The 16445-nt window shown below is 47.3% G+C and overlaps 1 protein-coding gene across 6 annotated transcripts in view; it reads left to right on the forward strand.

Annotated features, from left to right (window-relative positions):
* WDFY4 (WDFY family member 4) overlaps positions 1 to 16445 on the forward strand; it is a 273431-nt gene that overhangs the window by 173474 nt on the left and 83512 nt on the right. For all 6 annotated transcript variants that reach the window (XM_082718543.1, XM_082718545.1, XM_082718547.1 and 3 more), the window contains exons 41-43: positions 506 to 712; positions 2125 to 2176; positions 5219 to 5385. In XM_082718543.1, coding sequence (XP_082574669.1) covers positions 506 to 712; positions 2125 to 2176; positions 5219 to 5385 — 426 coding nt within the window. The remainder of the gene's footprint in view (positions 1 to 505; positions 713 to 2124; positions 2177 to 5218; positions 5386 to 16445) is intronic.

Genomic DNA, 16445 nt, shown 5'->3' on the forward strand with positions numbered 1-16445 from the left:
CTGCCAATTGTTGGCAGATGTGCTGATCCCCCACACCTCCAGTCCAGACTGACAGGAGTATCCTTCGCATCATGTTTGAAGGGCAGGGTCTGTGGTAAAACACCCTGTCCATTTTGAAGAGTAGGGACTGTGATGAGATTCTGCATTCCACTTAGAAGATAGCTGTCCAGTGTACTCTGATGAATCGTCTCAGGACCTTTGGGACCAGTTGTGTCCTGCACAGCACCCAGCAGTCATGTTCCTGTGAAGGCCAAAGGGCAGATGGCTTTCTCCTCCTCCAACCTGGATTAAATGGTTTCCAAGCTGAGAAACCGATCTCTTCTCCCAGGCTGGTCCTAGCTCTGGAGTGCATTACACAACCTGAAGGTGTGCAGAGCTTCCTAGAAGGGTGTGTGTTTTATTTATCTGAACAATTCAGAGACCTTGGTCTGTTCGCCCCCAGAAGTTTGGGGCCAAGCCCATAAGAAAATTTATCCAGGAATGACCCTGCATTTCTGCTTCCCAGAGGCAGAGATGTGACAGCATCAAGGCAGCCAACACCTGGGCCAGGATTCAGGAGCAGCTTTTTGGAGAGCTGGGCTTGTGGGGCCAAACAGCAGAAGCCACACTTTGCTCCAGATGGGAACTGGACTGGAGAGAAGGACCAGCTCGCATGAGGAAACGCATCAGACGCTTGTCTCCCCTGGAGACCCTGAGTCCAGAAAGGCTCAAGGTAAGTGTTGGACACAGCAAAACAATGGTGCTTCCAGGCAGGAAAGATGTAGAGAAGTGTCTCCTTTGCTTTTCTTTCTCATGCTCTTTTCATCAGGGGTGCTTTGGCATGGGTAGGCAGGAGAGATCATGTGCACAGGAAATGTGGGAGTGCTGTAATTTATTCTCAATGCCATTTAACAGAAGAAAAGAAACTCTTTCTCCCTAGTGCATAGAAAGGATGCTCTAACTACAGCCTAAGTAAATAAGTAAATGAGCCAGTGAATGAATGCTGGGGTAGTTCATATACCGACACCACTAACCTAGTACCACACTGACATCCACAAATATTGCATCTGATGCAATCATCTGGACATCAGTGTTTGCAAAGAGCCAAGTGATGGCCATTGTCTGTTTGTAACAATTATTTGCTATGGAACAGTCATAACTAGGGCATTATTGCACAATCAAGTCTCTTTAACAAGTTTTACAATGGAAATAATCTTGAACTCAGCTATTTCTGCAAGCTTGAGCCCATGACCCATGTAACCCAAACAATGTTGAGGCCACATCAGATTCCCAAACAACAGAATCTAGGTGGGCCCTGGGAGTTTGCTGTGATGAATTTTTGAACTCTGTTGTCCAACTGAAAGTGTTGCATTTTCAAGAATGTGGAACCAGTTAGATGAGGAGTGGAGATGGAAAAATCTGTTAATAGTTCTTTCATGTCCTCGTTGGACAATTCTGATTCAAGATATTATAGAGGGCAACCTTCCAAACACTGGAATGCAAGACGTTTCCTTCCACATCCATCCTGAGATACAATGTTGGGCTTATTCTCTGCTCTGTAACCTCAGAATCTTTTACACTTTAAATCCTTTATAAAATTTAATGAAAAAAATTATATTTCATTTATTCAGTAGACACTTGAATTTTTAATGTACTGTCAATAAATCTCTGGTTTTATGTAGTATTTTTCTCTCAATGCATTCCTTAGGAAGTGGAGGCAGGAAAAATAAGTATCCTGCCCTCTGTGCTAGTGACAAAGTCAAAGCCTGGCTAGAAAACCTGGTCTCTGGTTTCTCAGGCTGCCTCGCCCCAGGTCCTGTGCCTAGTCCCCTCTCCAGGGTGGCCCATACCACAGACATCCGGGATGCTATTGAATCCCATTTTGGCATCATCTTTGGTAATTACTGTAAGTCCTACTTAATGGAAGATTGTGGGTTTTTGCCCCTTTGACTCGGGACCATCCATACTTGCATTTTATTGTGGTCCTTCAGGATTTAGGATCCCTCCCTCCTTGCTTCTAAGACTCCAGTAAATGAGTAATTCCAGGGCGTCACGTGTATGTGTGTGTGTTTGTGGGTCTGTGTGGTAGGGTGGCAGGCCATAGTCTTCAGGATTTCATTTGTCTTTTCCCTGGTTTTATTTCAGGAAAACCAAGACAGAAATGGCAGTGTTTCCGAAACAAATGTTGAAAAGCAAGGTATTCCATTTATCAGTTTACCTGTTTTTCATTTGTAATTAAATCACATCTTGGTTTTATTTAATATGAAATTCATATTTTGGAAAAGGAAATGCTGCAAGTCTAAAGTGGATGGTGCTTAGACTCTCTTCCTTACTGTGCTCTCCAGAGTGAGGAGGAACCTATTCTAGACCTTGACTTTCTGTTAGGTGAAAATTTTTATGTTAAATGTGCAACAGTAAGAATTTTATCTTGTCAATTTACTGTACCAGAGAGACCTTAAAAGTGTCCCCAAGTAATACAAATACATGCTCAGTATGTGACCCAAAGTATATAGAAAGAAAATAAGAAAATGTTTTAAAGTAAAAATGGTAGAAGAGATATTTAGTACTTTGTACACTAAATTCTGTTTATAAAGATGACAGCTACAGTAGTCATTATTTCCTAGTCTAAAAAAAATACTTTGAATCATTTTTGATGTTTACACTTACCCTTTATTTGTGTAATTTTTGTGGAAGAATTTGGTTGAGTTGACTTGCTGGAAATCCACAGTTTATTTTCAGAGGTCATTTGGCACGAACACATCTGAATACACACACACACAAATACAACTGACAGACACACACAGATGTATACACTCTAGTCCAGATTGCGTGTTTCTACCAGACCCTGCCTTTTGCTTCAAACACTGCCTGCCTGTGAGTTTCATTGTCTCCTGAGGTGCAGCTAGTGCCGTATCTTTAACCAAACGACAACTTCCGAGCACTGATCAAACTTGTCTCGCTTAGTGCCTAAGTACTGGATTCTGCATCGAGCCTTCTGTCTTGCTAGTCTGCAGTAACAGCGCCCAGAAGTGAGGGTGCTGGGCCCTGATCCCATGTTTGTTTTTTTATTATTGATTATGTTATGTTAGTCACTATGCAGTACATCATTTGTTTTCGATGTACTGTTCCCTGATTCACTGTTTGTGTATAACACCCAGTGTTCCAGGCAATCCATGCCCTCCTTGATACCCATCACTGGGCTCACCCATACTCCCAACCCCCTCCCCTCTAAACTTTCCCAGCGTCCATAATCTCTCATGGTTCATCTCTCCCTGTGATTTCCCTTCCTTCATTTTTCCCTTCCTTCTCCTAATGTCCTCCATGCTATTCCTTATGCTCCACAAATAAGTGAAACCATATGATAATTGACTTTCTCTGCTTGATCCTATGTTGATTTGGGGGTCCCACTGTGGCACCGAACTTGGGATAATGTCATAATGCCATTTGCTTCTCTTCTCTTTACCCTAAGCCACACGAATCCAAGATCAGAGGGGGAATCTGCAGAGACTGTGTTGGTAGAAGCATGCACTGATGTGGACTATGGTCATGGGCTGCTGAGTCCTCTCATTCCCATACAAAGATCCCTGCCCCGAGTAAGGAGTTCAGCCAGGGAAGAAGAAGAAAGGGCTTATGTTACAGTTCTCCCCTGTGCTTTCTTGGGAGCCTATATCTCAGTGTTCTCTATGCATGGGGAAAAGCCTCTGGTGGCTGTAAGCAGCAGACACTTTCATTCATCCAGTTGGGAGACTCCCAGGTGGAGAGGAGTTCAAAGAGGTGAGCAACTTAGCACAAAGAAAATGGCCCCTCAGCTTTGCAGTCATGTACCATGCACCTGCCTGTTTTAGGCAAGTGGACATCTAGGACAGGGGAGGGGGAGAACACGATCCAGAAATTTGCAGCTCTGTACTCACCTGGTACCCAAATGTCTATGTCCAGAAGTGCATGCTTGGGAAATAAATCTAGGCGTGCACACGCATGATTGCAGCACAGTGCATTTATGGTAGAAATAGAAACTATCTGTGCCTCCAAAAAGTTGGATATGGATTAGATGATTGTGAAAGAACCACACAACAGAATATTATACAGCCATTTTAGGTGAGTTCAAAGAACTTTTAATGAAATGAGAAAGTGCTCATAATCTCAAAAAAATTCTAGAGAAGATGGGGTGCATGGATGGCTCAGTCTGCCTTCGGCTGAGGTCATAATCCCAGGGTCCTGGGATCAAGTCCCACATTGGGTTTCTGCTCAGTGGAGAGTCTGCTTCTCCCTTTCCCTCCCCCCTCCCCCCTCCTTGCTCTCTTTTTCACTATCTCACTATCACACTATCTCAAAATAAATAAATAAAATCTTCTAAAAAAATTCTAGAAAAGAAAAACTGTAGATGCAGCATAATTCCTATCACATTAAAAAAATCACGTATGTGTGTTTATGTGTATGTCTACACATATATACATATACATCCAGAAAAGATATTAGAAGTAAAGAACCCAAATTGTGAACCGGGAGGAGAAAGAGACTTGGTTCAGATTCAGCCTCTGGCTCTTTGTGATCATGTGACCCTGAGCCAAGTAATTAGCCTCTTCCTCTTTTCCTCAATTGTGAAGAGAGTTTGAAATAGAATCTACAATCCAATAGAAGTAAATGAAAAAAATGCCATCAAAAGCATCCAGCCCAGAAAAAGAGCTTACTTTGTCAGAGCTGTGGTTTATTAGCACTGTCTCTGGGTGCCTGAGTGATACTTGTTTTTCCTTCTCAAATATTTTAAGTTTATTCTCACAATTTCATGGTTTTCCAAGTTTTTTTTTTTTTAACACTTAGATCATAGTGCATCCATACTTAGGAAACAAACAAATAAACACTGTTTTAAAAGAAGAAGGTGAAGTTCAGAAAAAAGAAAAAAAAAAAAAAAACAGATTCTAAGTGACCCTAAATGGAATTTCTCTACTGATGAATGAGGGTGGATTTGAGGTGGTGCCCTGCAGTCATTCTGGAGCTGCAGCGTTCCAGACCTGGGACACCTTCCAGAGTGAATCAACCCAACAGTGTGTTGACCGTACCACGGGGTCAGGGGATGATATCCACTTTCAGACACAGTGAAGGGCATGCTGAGAGCCACACCACTCACCTCTGCCCTGAAACCTCACGGTTTCTCTCCATGACTCACGCCCGTGCTGTGCACCACCCCTCATGAGGTCAGGGGGCTTGTGCCAAAACCGTGTGTCCCTTTATGCTGCTGCAGATGAGCTGACACCAAAGGAAGCCGAGAGTGGGAGAGAGGAGGTGGCAGTGGACTGCACCCAGCTGACCTTCTTCCCTGCCTTACACGAAAGTCTGCACTCTGAAGACTTCTTGGAACTGTGTCGGGAAAGAAAAGTTATTTTACAAGAGCTCCGTGATCACGAAAAGGTAATGTAGTGCACCATGATTCTTCTTTAAAGGTTATCAGGCATGAGATTAAGCTTCCCTCATTCACATGGGGTGTGATGCTTCTCTTCAATTAAAAAAAAAAATGAGCAAAAAGAGCAATCATGCTTCTAAATTGGTGGGCCCAGAGCAAGGGGACAAATCGAAGCTGACAAACCTTGCATCGAGATGTTTAAAAGATATAAATCAAGGGGTACCAGGGTGGCTCAGTTAGTTAAGTGGCTGCTTTGGCTCAGGTCACGATCCTGGGGTCCTGGGATCTAGCCCCATATCAGGCTCCTTGCTCAGCAAAGAACCTATTTGTCCCTTTGCCTCCCTCTCCCCCTACATGTGCTTGCTCTCTCGCTCTCTCTCTCTCTCTCTGTGTCAAATAAAGAAATAACATCTTTTAAAAAAAAGATATAAATCAAGCTAATGCACTGTTATAAAATATTCTCTAACTTCCACACTAACCTTTATAATACCTGGAAGACCAGTTTCAGATTTAGAATTCTTGATCTTGTTTGGTTTGACCCTAGACTGCTCACTCTGCCACCAGCCTCCCCGGGCCACCATTCAGGCCTTGGGATGAGCACCCTTGCAGCCCTGGCACCCCTCAGCAGGGTGGACCTGGAGAAGATGAGTGCCTGGGCCAGGGGGCAGGTTGGACAGTTAGCAGAGAAATCTGCAGTCTAGGTTGCCTGGATCGGGGTTGGAGGACCTATACCGTGGCCCCCTGCTATGACTGGAGAAGGGCCAGAGGGATCCCTAAAGTAGGGCTCCAGCAGAGAATTACTCTTACCCAAATCAAAGAAGGGTATGAAAGACGAAGCTTATGTCTTAGAGTAAACCAGACCTGAGCTCAAATCCCAACTTGGCAATATACTAAATTGCATGTTACTGAACATTTTGAGCCTCAATCTTTCTTTCTTATCTTTAATGAGAAGTATAGAACAACCATTGCACAAAATTCTTGGAGGGGTAAAATGAAATAATGGAAGCAAAGAGACTTGCTCAGAACAGAGCATATGTGAAGTAGCCCATTAAAGACCAACTCTCTTCCCTTACTAAAGCCTAGGTGATTTAAGAGCCTCTGAGTCTCACCCATCAACCCTCTGTTCACAACATAAATGAAGGAGCTTGGCCAGCAGAGCAGAGGTGTTCTGAGGTGGGCAGGGGGACCCAGAGGCCATGCAGGGACTACACAGAGATGAATGTGTAAAAGCTGAGGGCTAGTCAGGTAGATGAGAGCAGATCCGAACTAAGACTCACCAAGGAAGCAGCCTGGATTTCCAGGAGCAGGTGCCCAGCTTAACGAGCTTGTGAGGAGCATCAGCAGGTGCAGAAGTAAAGGACATCTTTTCCAGGGCCAGGTTCCTTGCAGAGACTCCTGGGGGAAGGGGGGTTAAGCTGGGTTTGCTCCTTGCAGGGGCTGGATAGAAGGGGGCCAGCTTGAAGTACATTGCCAAATGGTCCCCAGCACTTTTATCAAGTTTCTTAGCTGCTTTCGGACTGGGTCCCTGTTTAACCAATGTGGTCTTGGAACAACATCATCTTCTCTACACCTGCTTACCCCAAAGCTTTCAGGCACAGGGTACATGTCAGTCCCTATCACACCTCACTCATGACTTTGCTCTTGCTGGTGCATCTAACGTGCCCTGGCTAGCCAACTCTCTGAAGCCAATCTTGGCCACTTTTCCACTCTGGGATGTAGAGTACCTACAGTTTCCACTGCCCCTGCATCACTCCCTCCCCTTGCTCCAGGCACACAGCCTGACCTTTCTCACTTCACCTGTCTGCCTCTCTCCCTGCACTTATGCTCCTTAACAGAGGGGCTGCTGGGTACCTAACCTCAGGCATGCATGGAGGAGACATTCAGTAAACACTTATGAATGAAGGGCTGTGAAATTCATGTTTGTTTTATTTTGATTATGGAACTGAAGTGTGTCTACTTTGTAAAATATTTACAGATCGAAATCAAAACATGTACACATATATATATATATATATATATATATATATGACATATACACATACACATATGTATTTATATCCTGTGTGCTATTCATGATACCAGCTGCTGAGGACTAACAGCTGGTAATGGTTTGGATTATCAATAGAGTATTGTGTTCATTTGAGAAATGTTTATCTAGTACATGCGTAATCAGTTGAAAAACAGCTCGGAGATTAATGTTTTCTTTCTATAAAAACTTTCCTCATGCCCTTAAAAGCTTATATAAAGTGGTGATTCTTAGCAGGGGGGCAGCTTGACCCCCAGGGCACATTTGCCAATGTCTGGAGACTTTTTCAGGTTCATGAGTTGGCTGGGAAGGGATGCTATTGACCCCTGGTAGGCAGAGACCAGGGATGCTGCTAATGATCCTACAAAGCTCAGGGCAGTTCCACCCCCCACCAGAAAATAGTTATTCAGTCCAAAATGTCTGGCGGGAAGTGTAAGGTGGGAAACCGTGAGAGGAAGGATGCTTGTTAAGCAGCTGTCACGGTCAGCATCCCCTCCTCTTTCCTGATAGGGTAAGGATATATTGGATTGTATGTGTCCAGATTGGTTATTTTCATCATTTTGGTAAGAATACGTCAATGGCAATGCTTTGCTTTTGCTTGGTATATTGATTTTCTGCTTCTGCCATAACGAAGTACCACGAACTTAGTGACTTAAAACAGCACACGTTTATTAAACGCAGAAGTCCCCGCACAATATGGTTGCACTGGTGCTCTGCTTTGAGTCACACAGGGATGAAGGCAAGGTGTTGGCAAAGCCGTGTTCCTTTCAAGAGGTTCTAGAGGTAGATCCATTTCAAGCTCATCCAGGTGTTGGCAGAATTTGGTCCAATGCTTCTATAGGACTGAGATTCATGTTCCTTTGCTGCCTGTCAGACAGGGATCATTCTTGGCTTCTAAAGGCCACCCACATCCCTTGCCCCGTGGCCCCCTCCTCTGTTCTCAAAGCCGGCTGCTGTCAGTCAAGTCCTCTTCCCCCTCAGACCTTGCTGGTCCCTTTCCGCCTGCCTTTCCCATCGCACCTCTCCCACCAGCCAGCTCTTCTGCCCTCTTCTGCTGCTAAGGGCTCACGGCAGTACCTCGAACCCACCAGATTATCCAGGAAAATCTCCCTATTTCGAAGTCTGCTGATCTGTACCTAGTTTCTTCTGCAGGTTCTTTCAGCAGCACCTAGGTTAGTGTCTGATGGGAACATCAGGGATGAGGTTCTTGGGAGACGTCTTTGGAATACTGCCTCCCAGTTGGTATCACTTAGGGTCCATATCCTACCTAATCCATGTCCTCCCCTTCCAAGCTCCAAGGGGAGCTTCTGTGGGTGACCTCGTTTCCATGTACTTTCCAAGGCCAGCCTGGGTCTTCCAGCCCTAACCGGGCTGGGCAGAGGGCAACATCTGGAATTTACCATCACAGCCAAGGGCTAGTCTTAGCTCCAGTATTTACAACAGCTGGATGACCTCGGTGACTGTCCTGGTCTCGGAGAGCTTTATTTTTGCTGGTTGTCCAGCCTGGTGGCATTTCCCTCAAGGGTCGTATCGAAGTGCTGGGAGCCATGATCCTGAAACCCACAGGGGACTGATTTTGCCAGCCTCCAAGACGCAGAACAGGACCAGGAAGAGACGGCTCTCCCAGCCTCCCCTGCCTTGTACTTAAACTTCAGTCTTTCTTGGTCTCCATGTCACACAGCAGGAAGCTGTCAGAAGCACCACATGTGGCTTGTTGTGGTAGGAGGGATTTCCCGGCTGTGCAGACAGGAGCCAGCTGAACCCAGCAGGGGCTGAGAGCAAGAGCAGTCCCATTTGCACTTAGCACTTGGTGTATCCCATTGCCTGCCTGGAAGGGGTGGAGGGGGGCAGGGAGTCCAGAAGAATGTCAGCTCCCTGGAAAGAGAGGCTGAACAGCTTTAAGGTCAACGTGATCCTGCCATTATCTGGACATTGGGTCTTTGCACAAATTGTTTTGATTCCCTCCGTTGTTGCTGGTTGCCTCTGGTTTCAGGGTCAGTTACAAGAGAGGTTGTTTCTGATTCAGCCTGCGTCTCCCAGGATGGGTGGGGCCAAACCCCTGGAGGTGCTTGCTCCCTGGAGAAGGAGGTGTGGGAGGAGAGCAGCCAGGGCCCACAGGGGCTGCTCCTGATGGTGGGGGGTGGGGGAACAGTGTGGCTGCAGCCTGGGGTGCTCCTGCGAGGCAAGGTGCGCTGCCCAGGTGAGTGCCTGGGCAAGATGTGAGACTCAAGCGGCCTGAGTGGGTCCGTTGTCTTGTGGATACGGTGGAGAATGGAGAATGACACTGAGAGTCAGAGAGGTGCCCACGAGAGACCTGCCTGCTGGGATGGGGCCCCTGTGGAAGTTTCTGCACCCACCACTGAATGTAATATTTTGTGCTCACACTGGCCTCACAGCCTCCTTTTCTCTTTGTTAGTTGCCGGGTTTGGGGCCTGGATTGGTAGGTGGTGACACAGAGGGAGTCCCTGAATTTAAAGCACGCGGCCAGAGGGAGCATGAGGAAGCAGGCCGCAGGAGCCCAGAACATCCTGGGGCTGTGGAGCAGGTCCAGTCTAAGAGCTGCCCGTGGAGCAGGCCCTGGCTGATGGGGGTTGGGGGAGAGGGTGGACCCACCCTGACCTGCCCCCGTCCCCGCCCAGCAAGTGCCTACCAAGCACTCTGCCCACTTGGCTGCCAACACCATGTGACATGTGGCTGTAACTACGGCCCAGTCTTCCTGTGGTTTTGTGACAGGCAAGCAGAGGCTTGAGTTTGTCGTTGTCCTTCCCCTTCCTGACATGAAGCATTTGTGCTCGGAAATGTCTGCTGAGCTAGAGAATGCAGCTGTGTTGAGAGGCGCCTGCAGGGACCCAGCCAGGGGTGCAAAGCTCAGGGAGGAGGCAGGCGGCCTGCAGCCACTGCCTGGGCCTGCTCTCCAGTCCCTGGGGCCCCGGCTGGGGGGGAGCATGGAGGGGCACAGCTGAGCAGGGGCTGGCTCCCACAGCGATCCACCAGCAGCGCCAGGAAGGCCAAGGCCAGCAATCGGTGCTGGAGGGCAGCTGGGCACAGGACAAGTGTTCACACTGGCCTCACAGCCTCCTTTTCTCTTTGTTTGTCGCTGTTTTTGGCTAACATGTCACTAGCTGCATGTCTGGAGCTGTTGCTCTACGGGTTTCCTGCAGCACTTCATCTAGTCTCACGCCTATGAATGTGACTGTGTCACTTACCTTTCCCAGGTGGTGACCGTCAGGTCTAGGATCCCTTGCCTGGACCTGATCTCAGATCGGTGTTCCTGGAAAGCCATGTGGATTTCCACTCTCTCCCAGCTCACTGTGTTGAGCAAGTTACACTAACTCCCCACCACCCATTCCCATACTGGGGCTCAGAGATGTTGGCTGCAGGCCCTGTTGTGCTTTTTCTGGTAAACCTTCTGGTGAGCAGCGGCCCAAGCGGGCAGGCCTCCTGGTCCCTCACTGCACACAGCACCTCTGCCCAGGACACGGTGTGCCAAGCGTGCACCAGCCCACCCGCCCGCTTATGCCCTCACCCCTGGTCCACTGTGGCCTTCATCTCCCGTGTACTTTCCTGATTGTCAAGGACAGGAATTGTCCTTGGGGAAGGAGGGATTGTTGTATTGACACTTGACCCATGAACATGTTCAACAAAAACAGAGGAAGTTTGCCCCTGGCGGGTGGGTGTGTATATTTGGAAAGTTGGGGGGACGGTGGTGGTGGTATTTTCTGTCTTTCTCAGGCTGGCACATTCTGCTTGCATGGAGACATTTTGTAGCCAGCACTTGTTGTAAGCGGGAGATTCCCCCAATTCATACATCTCCATTAGACCTTCAGGGGCTGTGCTTTTTCTGAATTTCTCAGAGAAGCCCAGCCATGACAGGAGTGCGGGGTGGATGTGCAGCCATGCTCCCAGAACCTGCTGCTGACCAGCCATCACGTACGCTAGACAGCCCACGACAGGCCCCTGGTTTCTCCTCCCCCACCGCCACTGCAAGCGCTTTGCCAGAACAGGCTAGGAGTCTCTCCCGGTTGTAACCTCTTTCCAGCCTTCTGAGTGGGGGGTCTGTCCCCACCAGAGGCCCCAAGGAGAAGCGGGAAAGCCTGAGGCTCCTGAGTGACAGCCACTTAACTCATGTCTTCATGCCCTGTGGGAGCGCTGATCGCCCCCCAGCAATACCTGGGACAGTAATTACTCTGCGCTATCTTTGCGTCATTGATTAATGATCCCCAGAACCCCAAACACATTTTTCTGCAAATAGCTCCATCTGACATGAGAAGCAGTATATTCAGTGCATGTTAATTGTGGGCCCGAGTCAACCCCTATGCTGTTGGGGGGCGATCCTCTGCACCCCACCACCCAAGCTGCTCTTAAAGCCGAGTCTCCCCTTGGCAAAATGGGCTTCCAGAGTCCAGTCCAGAGTCAGAACTCAAGTGACAGTTGATTTCACTGTTGCTACTCTCTTTAAGTACATGAAAAACTAAAATTAGTTTTTATACAAACTCAGTGTATCATATTAGCTTGAGGCTGCTTGCAAGGAATCAGGTCAAAGGGAGTTATTTTTGCTCTGGACAGCAGAGAGCAGCATCAAGCTCTTCCCAGGTATTTTAAGATGAGGCCATTTCTGGAAAGTGAAGAAGTGTGTTAATCTGTGTAGATGGTAATTTTCCATGGAGGTGAACGGCCAGGACTGACTTTCGAAGATGCAGACTGTGTATGTCCCTACTTAACACCTTCAGTGACTCTATTTGGCATCCTTTGTGCTCCAGGCCACTCCCAAGCTGACCCTGCACTTCCTTGGACTTGTCTCCCTGACCCTTATGTGTGTATACACACACACACACACACACACACACACACACACACACACACTCTCACACCTGACTTCTGACTCTAATTGTATACAACTACTTGCAAACATGTACAGACATGTCCACCCAGTTTAAGACTTTGTATCTTGGAATGCTTCTCCCGGGTTTTATCCTCTTTGCTCCTAGTTCCAACCTTGGGGACGCCTCCTTGGGGACCACTTCTATGATGTCAGCCCTGCCCCCTCTCTCACCCCCGTGTGGGCCAGACAGCCCCCTTTGTGTCCTAAGTGCTTGTACCCCGCCCCCCAACCACACCATGCTGGGACAGTTGATACTTTCTCTCCTGTTAGACCATGAGCATGGTCAAAGTGTGTCTTGTCTGCCTCTGCGCCTAATGGTGCATGGGACACACACTGAATATTCAGTGCGGATCTGGTAAAGGGATGCACAAACGAATGAATGAGTTATGGGTAATATGCTGATGGGAGACGAGATCTCATCTTTCATAATCTCGCTGGTGTCCAGAGTCAGTTTCTCGAAGTATGGTCTTCGAGACCCACATCAGAATCATCCAGGCTGCTTATTAAAAATGCAGATTCCAGTACCTGTACCTGCTGTACCTGCTGCCCCAGAATATCTGGGAATGTGGCCTGGGAATATGAACTTTAGCAAGCTGCCCAGGTGATTCTCATTCATTCTCTTGGAATAAGTGCCCAAGATCCCCAAGTCCAGGTTTTATAATTTCCAGAGCTACTCTAGCTAGAAATGTGCTATGGTTTCAGTCAGCCACCAATGAGCAATCCTTAGTAAAGGCAGCTTCCCTGGACTCTGTGTTTTGAACAGCCCTCAGTATGTTTCCCTTATGCTGATGCCATCTCTGTCCTTTCCATCTGCTCTGGTCTGAGCCAGCAGTGGGAGGCTGAGAGGCTCAGCCGTTTGCAGGCTTGTCGGCGGAAGTGGCACGTGCAGACAAGCAGGGGGCATCCCTGCTCCTTGTCTCTGCTTGCAAAGACGAGCTGCTTTAACAGACCCATGCATTCTATGTCTTCTCAGATTTGCCTAATTTATATAAAAATAGTATCTCGTTATTGTTTCATGATACATTTTTTGATCACTAACATGACCAAATGCTCCATTTAAAAGTGATCGAGATGCCAGAGTTCACAGGTAGCCAACATAAATGGAATGTATATAGTCTCTCTCCTTATTATACTTAACTTTATCATGGCAATTGGTACATTTTTAAAAAATTAAAATACTTATTCCATATGCCAGTAGAACAGAATGCATCGAGAGCAGGGTGTAGGCAAGCAGAAGAATACAGTGTACGCGGCAGCTCTGTTCTGGGTATCTCATTGGATGGCTCTGCATCTCACTTTCTCTGCTCATTGAATTAGGGCATTACACTGACTTGCAGACTAATAATGCTGGAAGAACTTCAGAGGGCCTCCAGCTGACCTTCCCCTTTTGCAGATGTGCACACTAAAGCCTGACTGTAGGAGAACATGCTGGCAAGGAGCTGCCATGGGATGTCCCAGCCAATTGTTGCCCCTGTAGCTTCAGCTCTGGGATTTCGGGATTCCCAGCCAACCTGTTCCTTATCATGCATGGGGCCAGGTGTGGCCACGTACTTCTTCGTGATCCACCTGCCAGAAGTGATGATACATCATCTAGCCAACCTCAGAACAATTCTACTTCTGAAGCAGAAGATCCTCTTTTTAAAGTGATCAATAGAATCACGGCATGAGGGAATTCTTAGCCATGAGTAAACTTGGGAGGCAGCCCTCCCAGGGCTAATTTAAATGGAAGAGCAGGTAAGAGTTCACTTAGGTTCATTTTTTAGTTTTTAAAATGCCATTCTTTTCCAGCAGAATCAATTCTTAAGCTATTAACCCAGCTCTCATCAGACATTTTTCTCATGGTTTGGTTTATTCTGGTTGTTACTTAATTCTCCCCAAAGGAAAACACCAGGGGCTCGTAGGAACGTGCTCCAGCCCTCGCTGTGGGCACCACAGAAGGTGGGTGAGGGTGGGACTTCGCAGGGAAGGGGGGCTTGGAGTTACACAGGCTGGGGCTGGTGCCGGGGCTGTCTCTGCCCCGCTATGTGACCTTGAGGATGAGGTCTCCTCTGTACAAAGGGATAAGAGGAAAAGTTTTAACAGGCTGATATCACTGCCTCCTGATGGTGCTGGTGGGATTGTAAGTTGGTGCCACCTTACAGGGAAGCAGTCCAGCAACCGAGGAAAATTTAAAATACCCACAGCCTTGATCTGCAGTCCCACTTCTAAGAATATATCCTTCAACCCACCATCCTGCATGTTTCATGTGACCTATGTCCAGGGATGCCCACTGCAGCATCGCCTGTAATGTCCAGACATTTGAAAACAGCCTGAATCCATAGGGGAATTGGACAAATAAGTCTAGTACATCTTTGCAAAGAAATACTCTGTACCTATTAATAAGAGTGAGGCCACTCTCTAAGAAAGGATTTGGAAGGACCTCCATTTAAAGGAAAAAACGAGATACAGAACAGTGAGCATATGGATACGCTGTAAGTATAAAACAGAAAGGGCATATAAACATCTGATGTATTCACTGAATCTCTTTGTGTGGATAGTGGATACATTGTAGGAGGTGTCCAACTTTTCCCAACCCTCAGACTCTCCAGCTAGGCTGGAGAATTAAGCTGACAGAAGACAGACCGACAGGATCATACAGATTTTACCTTTATAGGTATGTGGGAGTCTTTCTTCACAGGAAAATGAAGAACCCAAAGGGGTTGGGCCTAAGGCCTTAAGTTGAACAAAGTGTAGTCATTGTGAAAAAGTACCCAAAGTGTACAGGGAGGCTGAAGGGAGGTTCGCCCAACTGGGTTTATTTGTACAATTTTCTCTAGGTCTGACCTCTCTGTCTCGGGTGCTGAGAATGTTCTTTTCCTCCTAATAGAAGGAGAACATTTTTCACCTGGGAGTTTTATATCTTGCTTCCACCCCCCAAAAAATAAAATAAAATAAAATAAAATAAAAGGGGGGTGGTAAACCAGAGTGCCCTTCCTGTACCTGATGTTTTTTGAGTGTCTTTGACTCAAAATAGTCATGGCAAAGTGGCATATTTGGGGGGCGCTCATCTGCTCTCAATACAATAAAGTGGTGATGGTGCTTGTCTCTGGAGAAGGCTTTCGGGGAAGCAGGAGGGCTCCACTCAAATGCCTAACTCCCAAAATAGACATGCGTCCTCAGTCATTCCTGTTATTATTGGTATCACCGGTTCTGCAGGTGTCTGGTACAGTTCTTGTTCATTCCACCCCTTCTTGCTTAGGTCCCGTACTTTCTCCTTCCTCCCGCTTGTCGCAGAGTACCTCCACACCCCAAGCCGTCTTTCTTCCAGTGGACCACAGAAATAGCCACATGACTGATCACCTTCCCTCCACTCTTGGCTCTTTCTGATCTACTCTGCATCCAGCAGCCAGGGTCCCCTTTCAGAAACGACCCCTCCCACAGCTTCCTATTGCAATGAGCATAGAGCCCGCTGACCTCACCAAGATACCCCAAGCATCCCCACCCCCAGATCTAAGCATGTCTACTTCTCAACTCCATCTCCGCTACTGTGACCTGTTTTCTGCTCCCCAGATCTGCCATTCCTGCCTCTAAGCTCTGTATTGAATGCTCTTTTCTCCTGAAGGGCTCTCTGAGTTTTCCATGGCTGCCCCATTTCCATCCATCAGGTTTTAGAGTTTGTCTAAAATATTGTCCCTTCTAAGCTTCTCTCTTCCTTACTATGATCACCCTAGTTTTCCTCTCTCAGCACATATCACAGTTGGCTATAGTTTATTGGCTGACATGCATCCTTACTATCTGTCTTCCCCCCTGGGTTTTAAGCCCCATGAGGGTAAGATTCTTGTTTATCTGGTCCATCCCTTTATCTCTGAAGCCCAGCTCAGGGCCTGGCATGTAGTAGGAGCTGAGTGCAAACTTCTGAAAAGATGACTGTCTGGATGAATGAACAAATTTGGAAATGAGTCCACGGGGAACTCTGGCTCTGCGGGGGGCACGAGGGCTAGCTCCTCCGACAAAGTGGGTGCAGGAGAGGCCAGGGGAACCAGCTGCCTTCAGGAGAATTGGGTTTTAGGTACTGCGGCTCTTGGCTAGTCCCCGCTTAGGAAAAATAGTTCAGAGATGACTGTGGGCAATGCTTATCTTGGAACAAAAAACCCTTGGCACATCTTCACTTTCCGGCCTTG

Source organism: Mustela nivalis, assembly GCF_964662115.1.
Source record: "Mustela nivalis genome assembly, chromosome: 2".
Classification (NCBI taxonomy): Eukaryota; Metazoa; Chordata; class Mammalia; order Carnivora; family Mustelidae; genus Mustela; species Mustela nivalis.